At 46.0% G+C, this 25,651-nt stretch overlaps 1 protein-coding gene across 1 annotated transcript; it reads left to right on the top strand.

The window, feature by feature from the left end:
* The first annotated feature begins 1,691 nt into the window (after nt 1–1,691).
* LOC120752440 (solute carrier family 23 member 1-like) lies at nt 1,692–25,222 on the top strand. Its single transcript, XM_040063469.2, has 12 exons — nt 1,692–1,745; nt 6,795–6,944; nt 8,230–8,387; nt 11,171–11,330; nt 12,623–12,804; nt 16,461–16,581; nt 16,912–17,068; nt 17,261–17,514; nt 20,550–20,714; nt 21,575–21,683; nt 22,720–22,815; nt 23,969–25,222. The coding sequence occupies exons 1-12, from the start codon at nt 1,692–1,694 to the stop codon at nt 24,235–24,237; spliced, it is 1,875 nt and encodes a 624-aa protein (XP_039919403.1). The 3' UTR covers nt 24,238–25,222.
* The last annotated feature ends 429 nt before the right edge of the window (nt 25,223–25,651 follow it).

The following is a 25,651-nucleotide window of genomic DNA, read 5'->3' as shown; positions in this document are numbered from 1 at the left end:
ATTAAATTAAATAGAATTTAATCTAGGTAGGGGTGTGGTGGGGCTGCTGGAATGGTATGACAGAGCATTAACACTATTTGCTACTTGCTAAGAATAGGGTAACAATGCTTTGGGCCATCTGATGGTCATGAGCTAGGATCTTTAGCTGTATGGGGATAATCAGACGACCTGAAGTCAGCTTTTTTCAGTCTTATCTTTTCTATACCTCTTTGGTGTCAGGTCATGTTCCAATGACTTGTATGAAAGGAGAAGTTGCTGCTTGAGTGTTTCAGGAGTCACCCCCACACACACTCCCCCACTCCCCCCCAAGTTTATAACAACATAGACCAAAATCCCTTCACAGTAAGCAGCTCCATGAGCCAGTGGGTGTCCCTTTCCTCACTCACACACACGCTCTCAGGTGCCCTACCTCCTCATTCGGGCTCAACCATAGGTTTCCTACAAGAGAATCTCAGGCATCAGAATTTATAAAATAAAGAATTTAACAGAGCGGTACAGCAGTATGTCAGCTTGAGCTGGATGCCTTCAGAGAGGGACCATGAACAAAGAAATCCTCAGGCAATTATACGGTTAAGATTACATACCTGCACTTCATGTGCTCTTAATGCACTTTTTTAGTCCAATGGTGATTTTTGGTCTGGGTCTTCCAATATCTTATTAGACTCTGTCTTCATGCAGGCAGGACATTTCCTTATTTTATTGAGCTGGTGGTTGTAGCATCCTTATCTTCTGTTTTGCACTTGTGCACCTGTTCACTGGCAGAACATTGGGAACTGAAAAAGTGTTAGACTCAGGATAAATATTACAACTAAATCATCAGTATATTATCTATATTTTCCTCATACTAAAGACAAAATACAGCACTGTACCAGTTACTAGGAAATTTAACTGTATTTCAGCCAAAAGCATCTCTCTGTGAAAGTCCACAGCTTGCGGCCCAAGGCTTCAGAAAATCCAGCTATTCATGCTAAGCAAGTAAAGCTAAGGAAACAGTATTCTAAATCACACAATATTACAACTATGACTCATCCTATTTAAAATTTATTTAAGCTACACAACTAATATATCTCAACACTTGGTCATTGGTTGCTGCCATAAATAAATTCACAGTAAAACCTTCATTCTTCTCAGGCTGTAATAAGAGCATCCTACAAGATGACAATGTTTGTACCTAAGCCAAATTACACAGTAGTTTACATGTGAAATAAGTCAAACTATCTAGTAATTAAATGTTCCCAAAGATGACGACAAAGACCTTCAGACAGGCCCAACCCACACAAAAAATGCAAGTTGCTGTTGAAAGAGTAATGAAGCAGAAAGTTCCAAGGCTGTGTCAGTTGCCTCTCTGATATTCTCCAGCATCCTTACCTGTGATGGAGTTTTTTCTGTCATCAGTTACTGACTTTCTCCTTCCAGGGAAGGGCTGCTTTCCTGTTTGATTTGAATGCTGGTCCTTTAATCAGCTGGAGAAAAGGAGTCACTTATATAAGCCAAAGAAAAGGAAATGCTTCTGCAATACAGCTCACATGAATAGCTAGGACTGCACGCTGTTTGGCTCCTGAAATCCAGCTTCTGCATCTTCTCACCCCATTTCTTTAGGGCTGTTTTGGCTGGAAGGAGTGGGAATTTGTGAGGCTTTCCTCTTTTGACTGGTTCTTTTTCAACGCAGTCGGTGAAGGCAAGTGGAAGGCATGACTCCCTCTTCAGACAAAGATCTCAATGGGCTAGATAACCCCAGCTTTGTGGTGAGTCTGCTCTCTGAAGGGTAATTCTTGTATAAACAGGTGCAAACCCTGTGGAAAGAGGAGAAAGGGAAAGCTGGGGTCTTGGGCTGCTGCAATGATTTTTGTGGTAAACTTCTGTCTCAGCTCTTATCAACAAGAATCCAAGGAATGATTTCCTCACTACAGCCCCTGCTGCCGCTGCAGACTCAGCATACTTTCTGCTCTCTGGCACACTTTTAACTTCTTTTCTCTCCACTATTTCTAAAATGATAATGTAGATAAATGGCAGCACAAGTGTATCTGTACTGAAAAGCAGGTGAGCTTGTGGCTGTGTTCCTGGGTAAAGCATTTTATAAATTAATTAGAAAAATTAAAATAGAAAATTGGCTTAGTAAAGACTGTGTTTCTTTGTCTTTTGGACCTATTTCCAGTGAGGTGAATTGTTAGAAAGGTGGGTGAAGAAGGGATTTGTGTGTCAGCTAAGGAGGGCACCATGTAGAATTATAGAAGTGTAATAAAAGCTGTAAATGATGTGCCAGTCCCGGGGTGTGTGGTACACTGAGAACACTGCTAGCTATAACAGCCATGGGCAAGGTCCTGGGACACGGCAGCCCCCATCCTATCCTAAAGCATGGACCACCTCCATTATAAACTAAAAACTTTGCTTATTTTCTGTCAGCAGGTGTGAATGAGTGGGGTCCTGCAAACATCTTTCTACCTTGGTACAGACCACCTGTCTATTCTACCTTGGAGGAAGGATTTAACCTCCTAGTGTACAAGTCCCATATTTCTTTGGTAGCTCTGGGTGAGCTTGCTATGTGCAGTGGAGGAGCTGTGCCAGCTGTGGGCGGAGCCTCAGGGAAGTGCTCAGTCAGTTTTCTTTCATTATTTTTAGCAGGTTCCCCATTTTAACTTGTTCTGCCATAACACATAGCAGATTTGCAAATTCTTATGGTTTGAATCACCCTAAAGAAGGTAGAAGACGAAGGTCTTTTACCTGTGGTTCAAGCAGTTCAGTTCCTGACTGCCTTCCTGATGCACTTAGCTAAGATGTGATTGATGCCCCTTGTACTGTGTCAGGAGCCTGAGGCATATGGAAGGTGTACTGATCCCCTGGATTCATGGGAGCAGCTGGGCTGAGAACGCCCAACAGTGGTTTCCCTTCTCTGCTCCTGCCTTGTCCTGCTCCTGCCTTGTCGCCCTGCCAGGATCACAGCCTCACAGGCTGTAGGAGTTGGAATGCAACTCTGGACATCACCTTCTCCAAATGCCTGTTCAAGCACGGTTGCCCAGAGCTAGCTGTCTATGACTGTGTCTAGACAGTTTTTTGGTATCTCTTAAGGATGGAGAATCCATAACCTCTCTAGGCAACCTGTGCAATGCTTGGTCACTCTCACAGCAAAAAAGTGTTTTCAGATTTTAAGATGGTACCTTCTGCATTTCAGTTTGAGTCCAGTTCCTCCACTCCTGTCTCATCCTGTTATCTCCACTCCATCCTTTTCCTGATGGGCCCTGCTCACTCCCCTCCAGCTCCTGGGGAAAGTCAGGCACTCATGTGATGATCATGTGGGGCTGTTACTGGCACAAGCTCTGCCTGGCTGGAATATTTCCCTGGTTAATGCGGGGAAAATTACAATGAAAAGAAAGAGGCTTACTGCTGTCTGCCTATATTAGCATTTGTCTACCTGTGGTGTTATTCAGGAATAGTTGTCCCCAGATAACTCCATGCATGGGCAGTTCTAAGTCCCTTGCTATACATTTGTTAATCCATGGCACAGCCTCTCTTGTTCTGAAATGAAAGTGTCCGCACATGGAGTTATTAAGGAACACCTTTTGCTCTTGAAGTTTATGCCCAAGTCCAGTTTGAATTAACTCTGCTTTCGCCTATGTATTTTGAAGTATCTGTAATGCTCCCTGTTTGCCTAGGCTGGATAAATACGCTGTGTTTGTTAAAGAGGCTTCTCCATCGTAGGTATCCCATAGCAGTCTTGGGCTTTAAGTTGATTAAGGTAGTTTATTTGAGTGGTATTGCTCAAGGGTGCTGCTGGGGAGGGACCTAGAACAAAGAAATTCATGTGCAAATACCCTTACAACCTGAGTTCCTGATCCCTCACACAACAGTTCAGATTGAGACACTAAATTTGAAGAATTAGGGATTTTTAGGAAAGTTAAGATAATAAGTTGCTGAAATAGCTGAAGTAGATAGGCAAGCTTTGTTCACAGTTAACAGAAGCTGGATCTTAAATAAGATATCCCAGATTTAGTAACTCATTGCTTGTCAGCTTTATGTTTATGTAGCTGTGCTTGTAATGAAAAACAAAATGTGGTAAATAGGATATAAGATAGCTGCAGATTTCCTGCTTAAAGGACCCATCGAACACAGGAAACTATAAGTTCTACCAAGGATTGTTTGTCACGAATACATTGAAAAGGCAGAAAGGTCAGGACGAGGAAGACTCATCTTACTTCCTCATTTTGGGTGACCCCTCCCCAGAATAGACCCCCGACTCATTTTAAGAAAGAAAGTACGCATGCTTAATAGCCTTTTTGCCAATTAGCATACGAAGTGAGGAATGGGAGGTGACAGGGGTATGAATATGTATTTGTAATTTGGGTATTGAACACTTTTGTAAATAAAAGGCTTTGTAATTACCTGTGAATTTCGCAGTGCGAATTAGGGAACTATCCCGCGTGCTGCCCCAACGTAATAAACATACACTTTCTAACTTTAAACTGTTAGAGAGTTTTTGTCCGTCACAGTTGGGTATCGATACTAGATCAATACCCATATTTCTTTAATAAGTCATTTCGGTGAGCCAGCCAGGAGACTGCTCTCTCTGGCCATGGGGCCAGCGGGGTCCAGGACCCCTCTGGGCACCCACCCGGAATTTTCTGGGAAGAGGGCTCCTGCGGTCCTGCTGACCACCCGGGGAAAGACCAGAACCTGCTGGAACTACGGACAAAAGGTATGTTTATATTTGAAAAGAGGTACCTTGGTATAGGCGGTTGGTAAGACACTGAGAGACGTCTCGTGCACAACATACGCCTCTTGGGTTTGTTTGTAAAAGTTGTGACAGCTCTGCAGAGCCTGGTGTCAGTGGTTTGGTAGTCCGTGTCCCGTAGTGGGGACAGCAGCAGCTGGTTTTTGTTGTGTCATCTTGCAGTTTAAAGGTGACTTGATAGTCCGTGTCCCGTAGTGGGGACAGCGGCAACCTGTCTTTGTTGTGTCATCTTGCAGTTTAAAGGTGACTGGATAGTCTGTGTCCCGTAATGGGGACAGCAGTAACTGGTTTTTGTTGTGTCATCTTGCAGTTTAAAGATGCCTTGGTAGTCTGTGTCCCATGAGGGGGCAGCGGCGGCAGTAAAATAACCGGTGTTGTTGTATTAGGAGCAGCGGTGGCTCCGGTTACAGTTTGTGGTTTAAAGGTACCTTGACAATCCATAATCCAAGTGGCGAGCCCGTTCTGGGATGGGAAGGGTCCCGTTGTGGGTCGTGGAACATCCTGATTGTGGCCCCGCATGCGCCCGGTGTGTGTGGTGTGAACGGATCCGTGTTCTGTGGTCTTGTAGTTTTGTGTGTTTGTGTGTTCAGGTTGTGGAAGAATTATTGGTGCACCATATGTACCGTGGTCTGTGAGAATTTGTGTTGTAGGCATTTTGATTTGTGTGATTTTGGAGTGTGTTAATAACCTGTGTAAGTGTTTTTAGGTGTTTTGCAAGCTTGAAGTTGTAAAAGCCTTTTGAATTCCCCACCTGATCAGCGGAGAGCTACCTCTGTTTGAGGATATTAGGGTCTGGGGTCTTAGGGATTACAGGGCCTGTTTTCAACAGTGTGACCTAAAATTGGACTTTGGAGACTCAGCCAAGAGAATGCAAACCTGGAGGTTTCAGGCAAATAATTTTGGTAATAAACTGCCACACCTGCAAAATTTACAACAGAATACAACATTAATTTTAAATCTCCATCAGTAGGTAAGCCAGGAGTGCTACTGAAGACACTTTGCTGTTGTGTTGGGTATTTTGGTGTCTTCAGGTTCCTGCAGGACTTGAAGGATAAAAAACCCAAAAAGACGTTTGGTGCAGACAAAGTGATTGGGCTTCTCCAGACAGCAGGTTTCTCTTCCTGCCTGGTAGAGCAGGGCATCTCAGCCCTGAAAAGCCCTCTGCTGCCAGGATGCTGAGGACATGCTGGTTGGAGGTGGGTCGATGAAACAAATGCTGTGGGATCTTAATTAGCTTTTGCATCTGGCTCTAAGTGTTGTGGTTTCCCAGGCAGCCTCCCCCTACCCTGTGTGTATATGTGTGTGTGTGTGTGTACACAGGGGTCAGAGTGGGCTGGAAGGAGGCACGGACAACCAGGACAATTTGCTCAACTTAAAAGCTGTGGCAAATGAAGCAAAGCACTACTTTGCTTTTTCCTAATTTCCTAAGCACTAATTTCCTTGGAAAAATACATCTTCATACAAACAAACTCTGAAAGGCGTACAGCTCCCTGGGAAGCCCTGGGGTTTCTGGCTGCCTGGGAGGAGACCCAAGCCTTCCTGGTTAGCAGATTCAGCCAGCTCCTTTGACATGGATGCTGAATTTCCCATCTACTGGTGTCTCCCTGTGTTTCACCCAGCTCCTCTGTAGGAGCAGGGTTTTGTAGTAAGACAAAAGGCAGGTGTCTTTATCAAGGCACTACACTGGTAAAGGTGAACATAAGGACACTGAAAGAGAAGATCAAGGAAGTGAAATATAAAATGTGCTTCTACTCAGTAATTAGTGGCAGCCAGGTGTTTTAGCATATTTTATAAAAAATGCTGTTTGGGTGGAATTGCCAGGAGGTACAGAGACCAGAGAACGGTGCAGTTTTCACTGATAAGCCCACTGTACACTCTTCCTTGCTTCTGGTTGCAGTTTCTTCAGTCTTAACTAGATTTTAATGACATTAATGCACTTTGTCTGGATGTCCCTTTGTGATTGAGACACTCTCTAATGTTTCTTCAGGCCTAGAAACACCAGTGCATACAAAAATTTTTGGCTGCAGGTCCAGGCTGTGGCTAACAAAGTGTCTCTCCTGTTGTCCAGGGTGAACATGAGAGCCACTGCCATTCCTCACCAGCTCACGCTGCCTGGGGCCCAGAAGAAGGTGAAGGCACTGGCCACAATGGGACCAAGCTTGGCTACACTGTTACAGATGTGCCTCCCTGGTATCTGTGCATCCTGCTGGGCATTCAGGTGAGACGGGGAAAGTAGGTGGAGACTGGGAGCAGGTGAAAGTTACATGGCAGTTCAGCCAGTTAAGTGGGACGAAACCTGAACGGGAGTGCTTTACTTTCACAGGGCTTGAATGGAGCTCTGAGGCTGGATCTTAGTGAGTTTAAAAGTCCTTTGGTCCACATCCTTAGCACTGACTATTATCATGCCGACAGCTACATTGCACCCTTTGAAGTGCAAATGGTCAGGCAGAGTCCTGGGGCTGGAGTCACACAGTTAATAAGAACATGTCAGGTACCTTGACTGAAGGTAGCTAAACTTGTAAGGGCTTCTGAACTTCTGCCTTCCCACGGCAGCAAAAACTCAGCAGCAAGGCACATACTGTTTTTGCTGGTGTCTGTGCCCAAGTGTGTTAAATGACCCAGTGCCACCAATGCCATGCTGGGTAGGGAGCCTGCAGGAAGAGACCTGAGTCATTACGATAACGACGGACTGTGCTTGGAGGTTGGTGGAATTTTGTACTTTGTTTCCTTAAATGGAAATTTAGAGTGTATCAACCCAACACATCTGCGTCATAATTTTAATAAAACACACCTGTAGTGAATAAAGTGTGTTTCTGAATGCCACCAGTTCTACCACTGCAGTCCTGTGCTACAAAGTGAGAGTGAACAACAAAGGTTAATAATTAAAAAGAGGTTTTAAAAATTGTTTTCAGATTTAGTCATTAACTACAGGTTATTGTAGAAATGTCTGTGACTTCTGACAAATACAGTGCCTAATTCTGCCATTCTTTGGCACTCATTTTTTATGGTTATCCAAAATTGCACTGTGTGGGAAAAGCTACTGATGGCAAAAAACACGTAGCTCCAATGTGCCAACTTTTTATGTCATCATTTTGCAAATAAGATGGACTGAAACATTTGCATCCACTTTGCCTGATTGCTCTCTCCCTGTATCTTGGGAGGACCCCAGCCTCCTGGAAAAGTATGTCGAACTGCTTTGTCTGCAGATGCTGAGGATAAACTGGTTGTGTCTGACAGTGGCCTGGGAAGTCCAGAGCACTACAAAAGGTCTTTGGACATGTAAAGGAGGAGACATTTCAGTGGGTGCATTGTAATTCTTGTAGGTGCTTTGGAAGAGCCCCTAAAAGAGCATTAAAGCTTCCAAAAAAAAAAAAGAAGAGGAGAGAGAATGAGTAATGCTAGTATTGCCCAAGCACAAATCTGTGAGTTCTCTCAACAACATGATAATAACATATATCCAGTTCTGTGTCCTTCTTCACCTAGTTTTTCTCTGTGGCTCCTAGCACTTCTTGACAGCCATGGGAGGTCTTGTAGCCATCCCGCTGATCCTCTCCGAAGGGCTTTGCCTCCAGCATGACCTACTGACCCAGAGCCACCTGATCAGCACCATCTTCTTTGTCTCAGGCATTTGCACCCTGCTGCAAGTCCTCTTTGGGGTCAGGTAAGCCAAATGCAAGATCTGGGAACGTGAGCAATTACTGTGTGCTAGGCCACCACGCTGTTGTAGAGTATATCACTGAGAATAATTTGTTACCCTTGGGCAATCAGGGTCCATGCCAAAGCATCCTGAAACTGCTGAGAGCTTTGCAGGACTAGCTTGCTGTTCTGAATTTTGCATCTCTTGATACTTCATATACCTTTTGTTGGGCTTATAAGGAATCTGTCCTCAAAATAACAGAGCATTGCAACATGCAGTAAAAAGTACCTGCTGGCTCCTTACTCCAGGGAACCTCCAGCTGAGGCAGGAGCCTTCTGATTTGGACCCAGGGTCAAGGGAGCACAGATTCTACTGGAAACTCTAGGGGAGGGAATAATTAGGAAAAATTTAAGTCCATCTGCCACCACTTAGGCACTCAGGGAAGAGTTCAGCAGCATGTCCTGTTATGTGGTGCCACTTCCCATGCTCAGGGATTTGTGGCATAAAAGATAAATCCTTTGCTGATGAGCAGCCAGCAGTGAGGTGAGCATGGAGTTGCCATTCAGTACCCAGAAAAAGAAGTATTCAATGAGAGGGATGACTGCAAGTATTCCCCCTTTCCTGAAAGACTCTGTATCCTTGCTGACCTTGAAAAATTTCTTCTATTCCCCTTGTCATAACTCTGGGTTGTTTCTCTCTTTTCACAGGCTGTTTTTTCCTCCAGTATGGCAGGAACCCATGTTTCTTGCTTAAAGACAAAAGTTACACATTCTTTGGCTTCTGAATCTGAGGAACTCTGGTTAAAACTTCTGCCATCAAATCACTGGTCAATGGCCAGCTCCACAAAATGTTTTTTCTCTTCCTGCTTCATTCACTACTGAGACTTTTCTATCTCTCTCAGTCTTGAGAAGTGTCTGTAAACAAACTTCCTGAAGGGTGTTCCCCTTCTCCTACATTGTTACAGGATTAGTGGAGGAAGGAGGAGTGCCTTGACCATAAAAACCAGAGAAACTGGTTCTTCAGCTAAATTCAGGCTGGAATGCATGACCATCGCTGGTGCAATTCAGGCATTCTGAGTTCTTCCAGGCACCCTCCAAATGCCCCAGTGAATTCCTGAGAGCTGTAAAGTCCCCTGCCCTCTGTTAGCTGGGGATGGAAGAGTAGCAGAGAGTCTCTCTCTCCCATGGCTGAAGAGCTAGTTGAGGTACAACAGACCAAATTAAGTAATAAGGAGTTGTTCCCACGGGACAAACCTGAATGGCTTTTGCCATGCTGAGGTTGCAATTGCCTTGTTGCTGACCCCAACTATAAGGCATGAGGACATTCATGAAGCAATAACCAAGGGAAAAGCTGACCCACTGCAACCTACAGCTCAGTCATGTTACACAGCATGAAGAAGCAGCAGTGGGCCCCAGACAGTCACTGGAGACACTATCAGAGGCTCCTGAGGGGATACACAGGTCATTTGCTGTTGTGATGAGCCCTGTTTAGTAAATGCTTGGACATCATATATTGATTATCAAAACATAATATTGCCTTCCTTATTTCTGCAGCTTTCCCTCTTGCAAACCCCACAGGAAAGAGCTCAGTGTGGCCCATAGGCATTACCTTGGCACCCCATTTTCCTCTGAGCCTATCCATGGCAACACCGAGCTCACCCATGCCAACACTGGCTGTGAAATATCTTAAGGACCAACTCAACAGGAACTATAAATCTATTGTTAGATTCTATGTCATGGCCCTGGGCCTTCTCTGTTTCTTCTTGATTGTTTTTTCTGCCTTGCCCAGCAAAATAGTTTCGAAGCTTTAACAGTGCTTCAGTTGTGCATGACTAGTATAAATATTTGGTTTAGGTGACAGAGTTAGGGTCTGTTACAGCTACACCATCTCTTATTTTAAGAATGGTAGAAATGCCTCTGTTTCAGGAAAAGCTGTGCCCTGCAAAAGCAGTCACATGAATTGCATGGCTTTTCTGAACAGGTGCCATGAGAGCTCCTGGCACAAGGAGAGGCTGCTTTGGGGGTTCCTTCTAGGAGTGCTTCCTAAAGGAAGACAGAGGCATCTTGGTGGTTTCCCTTGGCTGTTTCAGGGATGCTGTGCCCACCCTCAGGCAGCTTAGGATTTTTCAAGCACACTAGAGGAATAGTTAAAAAAAAATGCACACAATGGGGGCTTGTGTGGGGTTTTGATGAGCCAGTCAGGCCTTTTAGGTCTCCGTCTTCATTTCTTCAGGCACGGAAAAAGAGGCTGGTGTAGCTCATAGTAGCATTGCTCTGCTTTATAACTCTGCATTAAGCCAGCACTGAACTCCTCTGGAGTCTCCAAAAAGAATGGTTAGCCTGAGGGATTCCCAGAGGGAGAGATACTCTAAGGCAGGAGAACTCGTGTAGGGGGAGAGCTAAGGTCTCACACAGCCAGTGCCCATAGACCCCTCCAGGCAGGTTTCCTGTCTAGTTTCAGCAGAAATGTAGAAGAGGAATTGGCATTAAAACCTGGGGTAATAAAAGCCAAGTCACATTTTCTACCACCCTCAGACTGAGGATCGTTGTGACATGGAGAGTAGTTAGTGCATGTCCTTGTGTGCATTAGCATGTTGTGAAAAAAACCAAAGTGGCCAAAAGGGACAGAGGAAGCAACTGGATATTGGCAAGATTGATACTGAGCTTTTCTTCAGCCTCTCACCATCTTTGTCAGAGGCCATGAGCAGACTGATTTTTAAATTTATTTTTCTTTTCTTACTCTCAGCCTTATGGAGTAGAGTTTCTAGCATTCTTACTTGTCATTTTTGCCCTCAACTTTCCTTCCAGGTTGCCTATTATTCAAGGAGGGACTTTCACATTCCTGACCCCCACCTTGGCAATGCTGTCTCTCCCCAGTTGGACGTGCCCTGCCTGGACACAGAATGCCAGCCTGGTGAATGCCTCCTCACCAGAATTCATCCAAGTCTGGCAGACACGGATACGAGAGGTATATTACATTTTCAGTGACACCTGCTCTGAATCAGGGCTGTTTGCCATCACAGATGGAGAAATTTCTATTCCCAATGAATCTTGGCCCTTATGCTGTTGCAGCTTCCTAAGCATTTATTCTTTATCAAAAAAGTAGGTGCTTCACTGCTGCTGAACAGGGGACATGCAGACCTCCTCATGTGATTTATGGTCCCTGCAAAGTCTCCACTGGTCCAATCAGATCCTTTTTCCATAAAGCATGGTTAGTCTAGAAGAACAAAGGGAGGGAAAATATTTTCAAGGAAAGAACACTGTCTAAGCACAAGAAACCTAGTAAAAAATGCAAGGTAAAAACTACCGTAATTATTAAGGAAAAGGGCACTCTTACCTAATCAAAAGGGAGGAGGAAAGGTCAGGGGTCTCACTGCCTTATTCTACATTGATTGCTTTTATCAGAGCAAGTGACTCAATTTGCCTCTGTTGATCCATTTGTTGGTGTGCTTTCCAAACCACTTGGGAGGTCTTGAAAGCTCACCAGGGATTTGCTGTGCAGCACAGGCTGCTCTCTGCTGATACACATAAATCTATCACAAGGGCACTGCTGATATCTTTCAGCCTGGGTCATTCACCGAGCCCCTGTGTTTCTCTTCCCCTTGGAGCTGGGGGGAAGAAGGACCTCAGCACCACAGAGGTCCCAGCCTGGGCTTGTCACCAAATCTGAAGAAAGCAGAGAGCAGCCTCACCCCTGCCTGAAGCTCACAATGAAGTGAGCAGCAGTTTAGAATGTAATTGCTGGCTCCTTGGCAATGCTTGTCAAACACAGGGAAATTCAGGGTGATAAATGTATTACCAGAATGAAACTGATACTCAGGGTGTGATGAGTCACTTGCCCCATCCCTGTCCTGAAGAGACCCAAGCCCTTCCCAAAAGGGAGATCAGTACAGACCATGGCCATGCTCCTGTTTTTGGGGCAAGAGCTTTTCCCCTGCCTTGGAGGAGCAGGCAGGAGAGTGCAGGGCTGGTGATGCATGCTTGGGTAGCCCAAAAGGACAGGGAGGAGGTGATCCCTGGAACAAAATTAGCCCTGGTGACAACTAAATCCATCAGCTAACGGGGAAATTGCTGTGCTGCTGTTTTGGTAGTCCTGCCCACATGTAATTCTCAGCCAGGTTTTACTGTTGTCAGCAGGAGGCCTCTATGCCAGTCCATCACTGGAGACAGAGGTTGGGTCTCATGTTGGATTTGCACTGACATGAAGGCTCAACAGCTGAAGCTCCTTCCAACCTCTGTTTTCATCCTCCATTCTTCCAGGTGCAAGGAACTATCCTTGTAGCTTCTTGCTTTCAAATCTTCGTTGGATTTTCTGGCCTGATTGGATTTCTGATGAGGTTCATCGGCCCCCTGACAATTGCCCCCACCATCACCTTGGTTGCACTACCTCTGTTTGAGTCGGCTGGGGATATGGCTGGGCAACACTGGGGCATAGCATTCATGTAAGTCTCGCCTCTCAGTGGGAAAGCAGTACACAAATCACCTGCCTCCAATATGAAAACAAGTTTCACAGTCTGTAGCAAGGTTTATTTGTTGAGCACCAGCATGTGACAGGCTTGTGCAAGGCAGCCATCTGACATAGTTGTTCTCCTCCAACCTCCAGGAGACTAAAGCCCTCAGTAACACAGCAAAACCATTTTTCTGATTTTCAGAGTTCAGAGGTCAGTAGAGATAGAAGCCTTTCCCATGTGTGTGCAGTCTCTATCACAGTTGTCTACACACACTGTCTTACACACCCATTATTTAAGTTTAAAAGACGTTCCTAAAATGACAAAGTTGAGCACTCAGAGTTAGGTATTCTATGTTGAAATAGCTGGTGCTTTATGTATTGTCTTCACATGAGCAGGAGGAATTGTTCTCTCCAGAGAGGGCCTGAGGGGGTCTGGAAAGGTCTATTTACACATGTAGCTTTGCAGCAGTGAGTGCTCTTTAAAGGACATTTGTGTGCCTGCCCTTGTGCATGAGTGTAGACTGTGGCAAAACTCCCCTGGTATTTCAGAAATGAATTTAAAAAGGAGAAATGCCACTGCATGGTTGCCTTGCAGACTTGGCACCTTCATCTCCCTAATGCAGCATGGGATAGCATGCAATAGGAGTAGGTTGTTAACCTCTCTATGGGTTCCCATTATTTGCTCATGCTTTCAGAGCTGATTTTGAAGTCTTGGGACACAGACTTGACTGTCGCCCTTGGAAGACAGCACATTGTTGTGAGGACATGCTCCAGTACACTTCTCTCCTGGTTTCTTCTTCTCCCTGCACCTGCCCTCCCAGAACCCAAAAACCACCTCTCTTCTCCTTCCCCAGTTCCTCACCTAACTGGTCTCTTCCATCAGTACCCCATATGATTCCAAACACTGCTTAAAACCCAGCTGTTTTTCCACCATTGTTTCTCCCATCATCTCCTGTTCTTCAGCTCTGGTGATTTATCCTAACCCATTTGTTGTAATGCATTAATTAGGTTTATATTTCATTGGATTTGTAATGGTTTTTCTATGAATCTGTCCTATGATCTGCCCATCCCCCACACTGAAATGTAACCTAACTCTGTTCCCTCCTGCTTATCCCTGACTGGGTGGTGCCTCTGGGCCCTGCCTCTGGGCCCTGCCCCCTGGGGAAAAAGCCACGACGGGGGACGGCCAGGTCTCTCTGGCACCGGTGAACCATCGGGACAGTCCAGCTAAGCCGAGCAGGACTTGAGAATAAAAGCTGTAAAATCCCATCGGAAGCCAGGGAGCAGACTCTGTTACTTTTGCCATCGGCAACTGTCTAGTCTCGTGGGGAAAACTGCACCCCTTAGCTTAGCAAATGTGAATTTTCCTCTTCAAACTGTATATCCTTGCTTGAACTATGTCCTTTCTCTGCTGCTCTTCTCCAGCCACTAGCTCCTAAACTCAGACTCATGCTTGACCTCTTTGCCCAACTGTGCTGCTCCATTAATTGGGTCCCAGTCCTTCAGCCTGTGTCCCTGCTCTCAGCCCAAATCACCTTTCTATCCTGTTCATTTCTGTCCCATCTTCTACCCATGACAATCCAAATCCTTTCTTGCCTGACTCAGACAGCTTAGCCCCAGTCTGATCATTGTGCTCTGAGGCCTCCCAGATGTGTCCTCTTTTTCTGCCTTCTCCATACTCTATGGGTGTTGTTAGTGAAAGAGGGTAAGCAGGGATGAAGAAAGAGGAAGACATGAGCCATGTGGTCTCAGGGATGCTGTTCTGCCCCACCACATTCCAGAGTTCTTGTGATGGAAGATCCCCACTATAGGCTCAAGAAACTTCTTTAGTGTGTAGTGATTTACTCTCTGGTGATGAAGCACATACAGTTAATCACTGGGCAAGGCCTGGACATACTCAGAACACTCAGAATCTTTATGGTCTGCAAATACAAAAGCCCGAGATGTTTCTGCTGACCTGGAACCTGGAGTCATTGCAGAATGAGCATACCTGAGCAGATATTTGTGAGAAACAACAATATCCTTTGCTCCAAAGAACAAGTTCTACTAAATCTCAAATTTCTCCCCCAGGTCATAAGGAGATCTTGTTACTGCTTAAGGCAAAATGACCTTTTCAATGCAGGCTATATGCTATGTCTATTTCCTGAACATCACTCTTTGAAATAGGTTTGATATATATTTTTCAAAAAATAATAGCCCTGAGGCAGACATTTTCCATGGAAATTTTCATCCTGAATGGGTAAAGTTATGTAGAACTATTAGCAACTAAAAATAGAGTTTGTTAATAGAATGTGTCAGGCAACCTGAATAATAAGCAGTGACACCTCCCTGAGACAGATGAGAGTTCTGTGGTGGATCATAAGGCTGCTGAGCCCCTTTGTTCATGCAAATGCACAAAAAGTGCATACACAGTCTGTCTGGACTCTGTAGCATTAGAACTCATGAAACCAGTTCTTCCTCAGACTTTCTCCCTCCAGTCATTCAGTGCTTTGAATGGTGTATGTCGTGGAGTGTCTTTGCAGGGAAGTGAGGACAGAGTTTTCTTTGCGCTGTTGGAATTCTGCCTGTCTCTGATTACTGCACCTACAGTTCGTTACCTTTTCACACGGGGAAAACTACCAGTTTTCCAGTGAAGTCAGTGCACTTCAGCTGGTGCAATTGATTTCTCACTAAATCCTATCCAGATTAATTCACTCAATGTATAAAATTTAAATTAGTTATAAAATAATGAGGAGCCCTTCAGAGGCCTGGCTAACACAGGAAATGTCCACAGTCTTCTACCAGCTCAGCAGCTGAAGTGGGATTCTCAGTCCCTGCCCTCTCTTCACATGTGGTAGCCTCCAGCTTCATCTGGTTGGCCTTTCTGGGCAAAAGGCACACGGAGGGGGGGGCAGGCTGTGAGTGCACCCAGATGTGCTGCTGTTCACAGATGTGCCCTACAACAAGGGATGGGAGAGGAGCTGAACCTGCAGTTACTTTCACCAGCACAAGCCCTGCGTGCTGCCAGGGACACATGGGAACATCCCTGCCCGGAAGGGCCCCTCCATCACACAGCCCTCACAGACAGAGAGCCATGCTCTCCCCTTCTTGGCTGCCTGGGAGGGCTCTGTGGGTACCATGTGCATCCCCACAGTCCCACTGTGTTTCTCCTTCCAAACCAGGGATTTGCACAGCCAAACCAAATCCTCTTCTTTTACTCTGTATTACAGGAGCTTTTTGCCCCTTCATAAGCAGCATAGGTAAACCTGAAATCAGGAAACAATAAATCCTGTATTTCTAGCATAGCTGAATTCAACAGGCAGAACCTGAACCTTGCATGTCTATCAGGTGTTCCTTTTACTTAGGGGGCATTTTTAACCTTGTTGCAACTGTGCCATACTCACAGATGCACTACCTGGGGTGTCAGTCTTGAAACAACAAGGATAAAAGAGTTATTTGCAAATATGCAGAGCTATCAGTAGATTATGACGGAAAGCTTGTTCCACCTCTGGCTTGGTGGAGTGGGGAGCTACCCTCTGCTGCTGAGAACCTGTTTTTATGGGTCCTCTGGAGTCCTCGGTTCTTGGGTAGCAGGTCTTCACTTAATGTGGGGAGAGGGGGGCAGCTGGGCACTCACTTTGTTTATGGTCTCATTTTCCCTCCTTCTAGGACTATTTTTTTCATAGTTCTGTTCTCTCAGTATTTGAAAGATGTTGCTGTGCCATTGCCATCTTACCAGAGAGGCAAGAAGTGCCACTTCTCTCCAATCTACCTCTTCCAGATCTTCCCAGTACGTTGGGGTTCCTGGCTACCAGGGAATTGTGACAGAGGGACTGGCCTCACCTGCCCCGGGCTGCCTGGGCTCTTTCCACTCGTGTCCAGATGAGTTAGCGCTTCCGGCTGAGCCTGTGTGGTGAGAGGCAGAGGGGAAAAAGCTCCCCGTGGCCCTGATCATCGGGAGGGAGGGAGGAAGAGCGAGCCACGAGGAGCTCCTGCTGCCTCTTTGCCTCCACTCCGTGCGCAGGGAAAAGGGTCGGGCGGGGACACCTCGTCCACCCCCAGCCGTGCTGCAGACGCAGCCGTACCCTAACCAGACCGCACTGCTGCTTGTGATGGGCAGGTGCTGCTGGGGCTCTCCCTGAGCTGGCTGCTCTGCTACGTGCTGACAGTGACCAGCGTCCTCCCTGCGGCCCCCACTGCCTACGGCCACCGGGCCCGGACAGACACCCGTGGGAACGTTCTCTCACAGGCTCCCTGGTTTCGGCTGCCTTACCCAGGTACCACGGCCTTCCCTTCCCCATCCTGCCTGCTCCTGCTTGCGCCTCCACTTATGACTACCAGGAGGAGACGAAATGTCAAAAATCAAGCGAACGCCCACAGGCATTCCCGCTATTCTTCCTCCCCCGGGGCAGATTTCAAGGCAAAGCAAATGTGCCCCACCCACCTAAACGGATCTCTTTTACTTGCAGGCCAATGGGGAACGCCAACGGTGAGCCTGGCCGGGATCTTCGGCATCCTAGCCGGGGTGATTTCCTCCATGCTGGAGTCCGTGGGAGATTACTACGCCTGTGCCCGCCTGTGCGGGGCCCCGCCGCCGCCGAAGCACGCCATCAGCCGCGGGATCGGCGTGGAGGGCATCGGCTGTCTCCTGGCTGGGGCCTGGGGCACGGGCAGCGGCACCACGTCCTACAGCGAGAACGTGGGGGTCTTGGGCATCACCAAGGTGAGCCTCGCTGCAGCGGGGTGGCTGCGGCGCGTCCCGGAGCGTTCCCCCGCGGGTGTGTGCACGGGAGAGCGGTGCGCATGGCCGTGCGCTGCGCCCGGCGAGTGATTTCAGCCCACCTCCCGAAAGGCGCGCTGGAAAATGTGCCTTGGCACCTCGGTGATCAGCTGAGTAGCGCTACTAATGATTTAACAGAGGTGGGCAATGCTTCCCCTCTCCACTTCTGGTCTGCATAGGGGATTAGTGCACTCACTTGTGGCACCTGGCCTAGGTGAGGCTGAAGAGATAATGCTACATCTGAGCTAACCTGTACAGGAGGGGAGAGAGAGAGGGAGAGGAAAGGAGAGGAAGGGTGAATATTTAATAGGGCTTCAAATTCTACAACTTCTATAACTCAAGGATGGCAGTCATGTGATAGGTAGACTATTTCTTCAAGGTTATAAAATGTGATAGCAAAAGTTTGTTTTTATGTCTCTATGAAGTTTTGTGAGTCCCTTGAGTAAATTAATTGCACTTACCAGGGAAAGAAATTTCCAGAGATAAGCTCGACTTTCAGATTTAAGATTTTCACTAAGCTTTGCAGCCAGAGGATAGGCTGACAGACATCTGGCTGCTAACTGGACATTTTCAAATCATTGCCAAATAAGCAATGCCGTGCCAGAAGAGTTGTGAGTCACTAAATAAATGCAGCTTCCTTACATCTTCCACTCTATAATATTGCTTGTTTTACTGGATTTTATAAACCTCACTCACAATAACCATTTTTCACACATTGCAGTGTTAGCGTTTGACTGAGGCGGCTGCCTCGAGCACCGAGGGCTGTCTGGATATCTGCATGGAGTCCAGTTCAGCATCACCACGAGTGCATTGTCACTAGGCAGTCTGTGCATATTAACCATCGACCCGAGCCAATTCTTGCCCGATGTGTAGTTTGCTGCATGCATTGTATGTATGGGATGCTGCTCAAATTCGTAATTACCAGATTGTAGGACACGTATTCTCACAATGTATACTAAGTCCTCCAGGAGGACATGCCATTCCTTTCTGATTCAGGAGAGATGTTTCCCTTGGATCCCACTTCTGCTCACTCTGTCCACACTTGAAAGAGCTGAGAGTAGAGTGTCATCTCAGTCAATTTAAATCAGTGTAAACACTCTGGCTGGGACAGATGGGGATGCTGAGAGCACAAGGCAGATTTAATTTCTTTTTTTATGTGGGAAACACGGTTTTCCATAACAAATGGAAACACAAGGGACTTGTTTTGTCTACTTAAACAGAGATGTCCAGCACCACCTGAGAAGTCTTTGGAGATCTCAGATACATACAGAGGTTGACAGATAAGGCAAGGAGAAGCTGCTAGAAGCTGCCAAGGTGCAACATCGTACATGGCACCAGGCACCAATATTTAAACTGCTTGATCAGGCCTGGTATGCCAGTACTTTTCAAGAAAAGGAGGATTTTACAGAGAGGTAAGGGCCTCAGAATCACTGCACATTGTGGGGAACCCTGCAGTTTCTTCAGCCTTAAGAAAGAGAACTGATTTTATTGTTTTCCTGACATAATTGAAACAAACTCTAAACTAGTGGTTTTAGCAGAATATGGTCACAGTGCTATCACTGGATTAGGTATTTTGCCTTTAAGGCCAACTCCATATACATGATAATGCAATATTTTAGCAAATTGAGACTCTGAATCTTTGTTCTAATCCTGGAACAAATAGATCCGTTGGCTTATCTTAATTAACATTTAGATGGTAATAGTGTCCCAAGGTTTTAAGCCGAAGAGTATAAAAAGCAATGAAGCACCTGAAGGCAATGCATGATTTTATTTTGAAACTCCACAACAAACCTTTTTCATTTATATTTCACAGTCAAGAAAGACTTGAAATATTTTAAAGGTACATGTTTAAGAAATACTTAAAAAGAGACACTATTAGTTACTGAGAATGTTTTTGCTGAAAGCATTCACAAAAAGCCTGTCCTATAATTAGACATTCTTCAGATATTTAAAGGGAGGGATTAAAATATTTAATTGAATTATAAAATGTTTGCAGAAGATTACAGAGTTTCCCTGACACAAATATTCTAAGTTTAGCATGATTCTTTTAGGCAGTCCAAGTTTTGGTGTGGGCAAGGCATATCTTAACTTGAAAGTTTAACAACAAATATTGCTGCTTTCCTTTCCACTTTCCATATAAATGTCTCTTTCAACCCTTTGTTTGTCAGATGCTCTTTTTCCTTCCTATTCTATGCTCTAGCAGATCTGAATGAAGGGCATGGCTTGGTGCTTTGTCCCATCTTTGCTGTAGTGCTAAACCAAGAAAAGGCTACCCTGAGTCTTCCTAGGGGAAAAAATGAGAAAAAAATGATTTTACTGAAGATAGATAGGTGATGAGCAATAGGGACAGACCAAGAGACTTCCTCACTTCTTATTTCTTGACCATAGGAAGGATATATCCAATTCCAGAGCTCAAGATGGAGCAGCCAGCCAGCTCTGGTCTCTGAAATCTGGGTTTCCAGGGAATGGAGGGATCACTGTGGGACACCTCATTGAAAGCCACTTCTGGATAACAATCCAAACCCTGGTAGAAGGATTGTCCAGTGAATTGATTGGGGGGTTGCAGGGCCAGGTTTGTATGTATGCCAAGATATTTCTAGGCTAAAGCAAGAAAAAGCAAGAACAAGTGGGGATTACTGTGCTTTTAATTAATTAATTATTTTTTAAAAAATTTCAATTTAATCTCAAACTGTTGAGGTTCTATCAATAATAGGAGAGAGGATAACACTGAGTATGTGTATGGTGCTCTCAGAGTGCCTTTCATGATAATTATTTATGGTGCACAAATACTGATGCTTCCCATTCAGTGTCAACATCCTACCTCACCAGCAGCTGTATCCAAACCTGTTCCTGAACATGCTATGGAGTGCTAGGGCCAGAGCTGCAATACTTACCTGACAGGCTGGCGCTGGAGCCTGCTACCCCTTGCCTTTCTCTGCTGCTCAGTGTGTGACTGCCTCCTCTTCCTCTTGGCCCAGGTGGGGAGTCGAATGGTCATCATTGCTGGCGCCTGTGCCATGCTCCTGAGTGGCATCTTTGGGAAGGTTGGGGCAATGCTTGCCAGCATTCCCATCCCTGTGATTGGAGGCATGTTCCTTGTGATGTTCGGAGTTATCACAGCAGTGGGGATTTCCAATTTACAGGTAACAGCTGTGTGAGCACCGTTTCATCCCTGGTGAAGGGGACTTAATTTAACTGAAACAGAGAATCACAGAATAAGCTGAGTTGGAAGGGACCCATCAGGACTGTTGAGTCCAGCTGCTGGCCCTGAGCAGGACACCCCAAGAGTCCCACCATGTGCCTGAGAGCATTGGTCAAACACTTCTTGAGCTACATCAGGCTGGTGCTGTGACCACTTCTGTGTTCCAGAGCCCAGTCACCCTCTCCGTGAAAAGCTTTTTCCTGATACCCAGCCTAAACCTCCCCTCACTCAGCTTCATGTAATTTGCTGTCACAGGTCATGAGAGTGAAGAGATCAGTACTTGCCCCTGCTCCTCCCCTCATGAGGAAGCTGCAGACTGCAGTGAGGTTCCCCCTCAGTCGCCTCTCCTCCAGGCTGAACAATGTGACCTCAGCTGCTCCTCCTATGTCTTCCCCTCCAGACCCTTCACCATCTTTGTGGCACTTTGGACACTCCCTAAGAGCTTTATATCTTATATTGTCGTGCCCAGAACTGCACCACAATATAAGAACTGAACAGGACCCCCAGATTCAAGTCAGCTTCTTACCAGACTGTGTCAGCTATAACCACACTGCAGTAAATGTAAACATTTATATTGGCAATTCCTCAGGTAAAGATAAGAGGCTGTACCCAGAGGGGCTAAATTACAGAGGGCTCCCTGGTAAGGGCAGAGCTGTCTGGCACTGGGGACTGCAGGATCACAAATACCCCAGCAGCACCAAGGTCCATTCCCGATTCCAGTGCTTGCATCCCAACATGTCTCATGAACACCACAGTAATCCACAGTTTTATGCATGTAATATATGAATTTTCTCTATGCAGTATACAAATATGAACTCCTCAAGAAACATCTTTATCTTTGGATTTTCTCTATTTACTGGCCTCACAATTCCCAACTGGGCAAGCAAAAATAGTGCACTGCTGGAAACAGGTAAGAAGTGACATCAGAAGCATTTTCTGTAGCATAATACTGAAGGAAAGGCTGACCAGAGAAGTCTTTTAAAATGGTGTTTTCTGATAAAATGCTGAAACAAATGCTGTGCTTTGACTGTTGCCTGTTCTGTGAGGACTGTTTTTCCCTTTTCCTCTGATGCACAGCTCTGGTGCAGAAATCTCTGCTTTCAGTCAGTGACTGCACCTCATCAGATTCTTCTTGGAATAAGGATTGCAGAGCACTTCTTTGGGGCAGGGCAAGAGAATACTTGAGGGCTGAATCGTGGTCAAGGTTCTCAATGAATGAGACTTTCTTATGTGCTCAAACACAAAAAAATGCTGTGCTTTCAAAATGCAAGGGCATACTCCTCTATTAAATTCCATCAAGTTCATTTTATTGAATTTTTCAGTTCTCCAACAGCTGGCCTTTCCCTGTGTCTTGTGTGACTAATGTCTTCATCACAAGGCCAGAGTGTCTTCTCTTAAAGTACATGTGGTGTGCTGGGTGGGCTGATTAAAGAGCTGGACCCACAAACCACATGCTCTATAGATGCTCTATCAGGTGCTCAGTGCCACTGGGCTCTGCCATCAGCCCTCGAGGGGAAACATCACATCTGATGAACTTGTGGTGAAATCCCATGCTAAATATACTCATATTTCTTTGGGAACTGAAGCTTGTGCTCCTGCATGGAACTGATTGTGTTATAGGGGTGCTGAATGCATTTGGAGCAGAAAGTGGCTTTTTCTGAGACAGTGCTGGGGTCTGCACTGTTAATAGGCTCTTAATGTATTTATGAGCCATCTCCTGCTCGCTGTGGGTGTGTGAATAATCATGTAGAATAAAACTGTAGGTCTGAAACTGGCTGTGCGATCATTCTCCCTTCCACTGCCAAATTTTACATTCTGCTTTGGATTTGCAAGTCTCATCTAAGCAAGCATGCAGCTCGCAGCCTCTTGGCACCAGCAATGTTGCTGGTAAAACAGGTGAAATGCATCTTCCTGCACCACGATCTAAAGCTTTATTTTTCTGTTAGGAATCATCCAGCTTGACCAAGTGATCCTGGTGCTTCTCACCACTGGCATGTTTGTGGGTGGACTTCTGGGCTTTATCCTGGATAACACCATTCCAGGTAGGATTTGCTGAAATGAGCTGCTAGTTTGTGCCTGGCCTAGGCTTTGTTCCCTGGTACTTTTTATCTTTGTGACTCCTGTTCTATGGATAGGAGTTGTGCTAGCAACCATGAAACACCATGTGACTGCACTCTTCCCAGAGAGAGGTGGGGAACAGGGGACGTCACTGAAATGGTCTCTGGCTGGAAAACAAGCAGCTTATCAGAAATTAATTAATTTGCCAGGAACAACCCAGGCTGATTAAAAGGTTTATTTGGCAAATACATGTTTCAGGGAAAATGCCAGCCTAAAACCATGCTGCTAGTTAAAAGGAGAGAGGAAAGCAGCTATAAGAAGTGGAAGGAGCCACCGTGTGCAAGTATGGGAGCTGCTAAAACTGAGGCTGAACTAAAGCCACAGCAGAGGAAAGCAGTAGGAAAGGCTGGTGACCAAACACAGGCCACCTGCAGCTGGCCCTCACAGGCAGCAAAGAGCCTTGGATTTTCATCTAGCATGGGGAAGGAGGGCATAAGAATAGGAAAGGAAACCCTCTTTTCTGCTGCAGGAAAAGAGCAGGAAGGAAGGACACTCTGTTAACCAGATTCTGTTACTGTCTGAGGCTTCTCAGAAAGCCGGTCTCCCTTTGGCTCATTAATTTTCCTGTAGCCTTCAATCGTCAGCTCCTCTGGGCAGAATTAACAGGTGGGCTCACTCCCTTTCCCAAGAGGGACTTTGCTGGCACTGCAGTTACAGGCACTTAGGAATTCCTTTGGCTAGGGTAAATACCTGTGACTGATTAGTGACGGCTAGCTAAATCCACTCTGAAGTGTCTGGGCACTTTACATCCAGCCTTGCTTTCCCAGCACTGCATGAACCTCCCCTTTGAACAACTCTTGGATTTCCTATGGCAGGTGAAAACTTCTTGGTATACATGATTCCCGTGGAAAGCAGTGGAGAACACTGCTTATCTGGAAGCTGTTGCAGGAAAAGGGTCTGGAAGCTCATGAGTGAATATCTGCAGAGCTCTTTGGAGCTGGAAGGGTTTAAGTAGAAGGGATTTGTATTTTGTGCTGGGTCTACTGGGATTTGAGCAGTGGGTGTGAGGCACACGAAGCAGCCCTGTGCTCGAACACCTGCTATTCTAAACACAACAATCTCACTTTGGTGTTGCAGGAACACAGGAGGAGCGGGGGCTCCTGGCATGGAAGCAAAGCCATGAGCGAGGGACGGAGAGCTCTCAGCTCGTTTCCAAGGTCTATGATCTTCCATTTGGCATAGGCACCAAATATTGCAATGTCTCTTGGTTTCACTATCTTCCTGCTTGCCCCAGAAGACTGTCTGATGACAAAAGAATGGGTGAACTGAAGGCTGCTGGGCAGAAAAACAGTGTTAAAGCAAGCTTAGAAAGAAATTCTGAGATTAGTGCTGATACAAGGATATAAGCACCTGGCCTGCAAGTGAACTCACCTCAGAAGCAGAGGTCTGAAAGTGTGTCTGCGGCCCCAATTACTTGAGCACGAGCTGGCAGTTGTTAGAGGGGGAGCAGGAGAAGGATGGTGGCTTCCTCTTCCTGGCTCTGCTGACTGCACCACTGATGGCTTTAAGGAAGTAATTTTTTCCTTCTCCCTTCCTGCCTGCTCACTTCTAGGAAGAACCTAATCCCTCCTCAGGGAACACCAAGGCCCAAGAAATGCCTAGGAAAGATGTTTTGTTTCCTTCCTTGCACTGACCCTTGGGCACCCTAAGGAGCAGCTGTTCAGCTGAAGCAGAAGGGCTTCCTATCCCCTGATCTAGCAGCTGAAGGAGCCAATGGAGAAGGCATCCCTGATGTGGGCCCTGTACCACTCTCAGGCATCCCTTGGGTTGAGGTTAATCCCCAACACCTTAAGGCAACACTCACCTCTCACTTTGGGTTTTATACCTCATCCTGGCCAAGGGGAAGGAGCAGGTGCCTCTAGGTCGTGATTCATCTCATTCCATATTCCCATAATTTAGCCAGCCAAATTAATGTTGTAAGAGAGGCATCTAAAGTTAATGGGGTGGATTGTCTTCTGAACCTGTCTCTTCTGCCTCAGACCAGAAAGGAACTCTAGAGACCTTAGGTTCTTGACCTAACAGAAACAAACAGCTTCCCTGAAATGTATCTTACCTTTGGAGTGCTGGGAAGAGTCTCAGGCAAACCAGTTTCCTGTAGGGCACCCAACCCTACAAAGATGAAGGACGAAGGAATCCTCATCAAATATAAAGGAGAAAACACTTCTGCTCAAAATCTTATGCATCCCTGTGCTACTGCTATGTCTGGTGTGGTAATTGTGTGGTGACAAGCACTTCTCTGGAAAACAGGTATGCAGGTTATTGTTCCTATTCCCTATTAGCTTCAGCCTGTAAGACCACATGCAATGTGATTACATGTGATCCTGGTTGGTGGTGGTGTGTAATAACATTGTTGTTATAGCATAAGCTTGTGTTTCCTTCATTGAGATTAATACTTGCTTTTTTGTAAGTATAATAAATAATAAAATGTACACTGTAGTGGTATTTCTCAGGGTGGTTGCTGTAGCGAGTGGCAGGTGTTACTCAAAGAATCACTTGCAGGCCTGCACTCTTGTGAACTATGATCACACAAGGGAGGGACCAAAGTAACATGTTCTTCATCTCCTTAACGTCATTGCAATGCTTCTAACCTGAAAGCAATGCCAGCATGTATAAATGAAGGACACTGGGAAGGCCGGGGAATGACAAGGCTGCACCTTGGAGAGCTCTGAAGAGCTCTTAAACCCAAACAGTTGCACCCCTTAAACCCCTGCACCCCCACTTTCAAACCCAGCAGCGTGGCAAACATTCATCTGGGGGTGC

This window comes from Hirundo rustica, chromosome 4 (genome assembly GCF_015227805.2).
Source record: "Hirundo rustica isolate bHirRus1 chromosome 4, bHirRus1.pri.v3, whole genome shotgun sequence".
NCBI classification, from domain to species: domain Eukaryota; kingdom Metazoa; phylum Chordata; class Aves; order Passeriformes; family Hirundinidae; genus Hirundo; species Hirundo rustica.
Note: the sequence above shows the minus strand (reverse complement) of the source record. Positions and strands in the feature narration are given on the sequence as shown.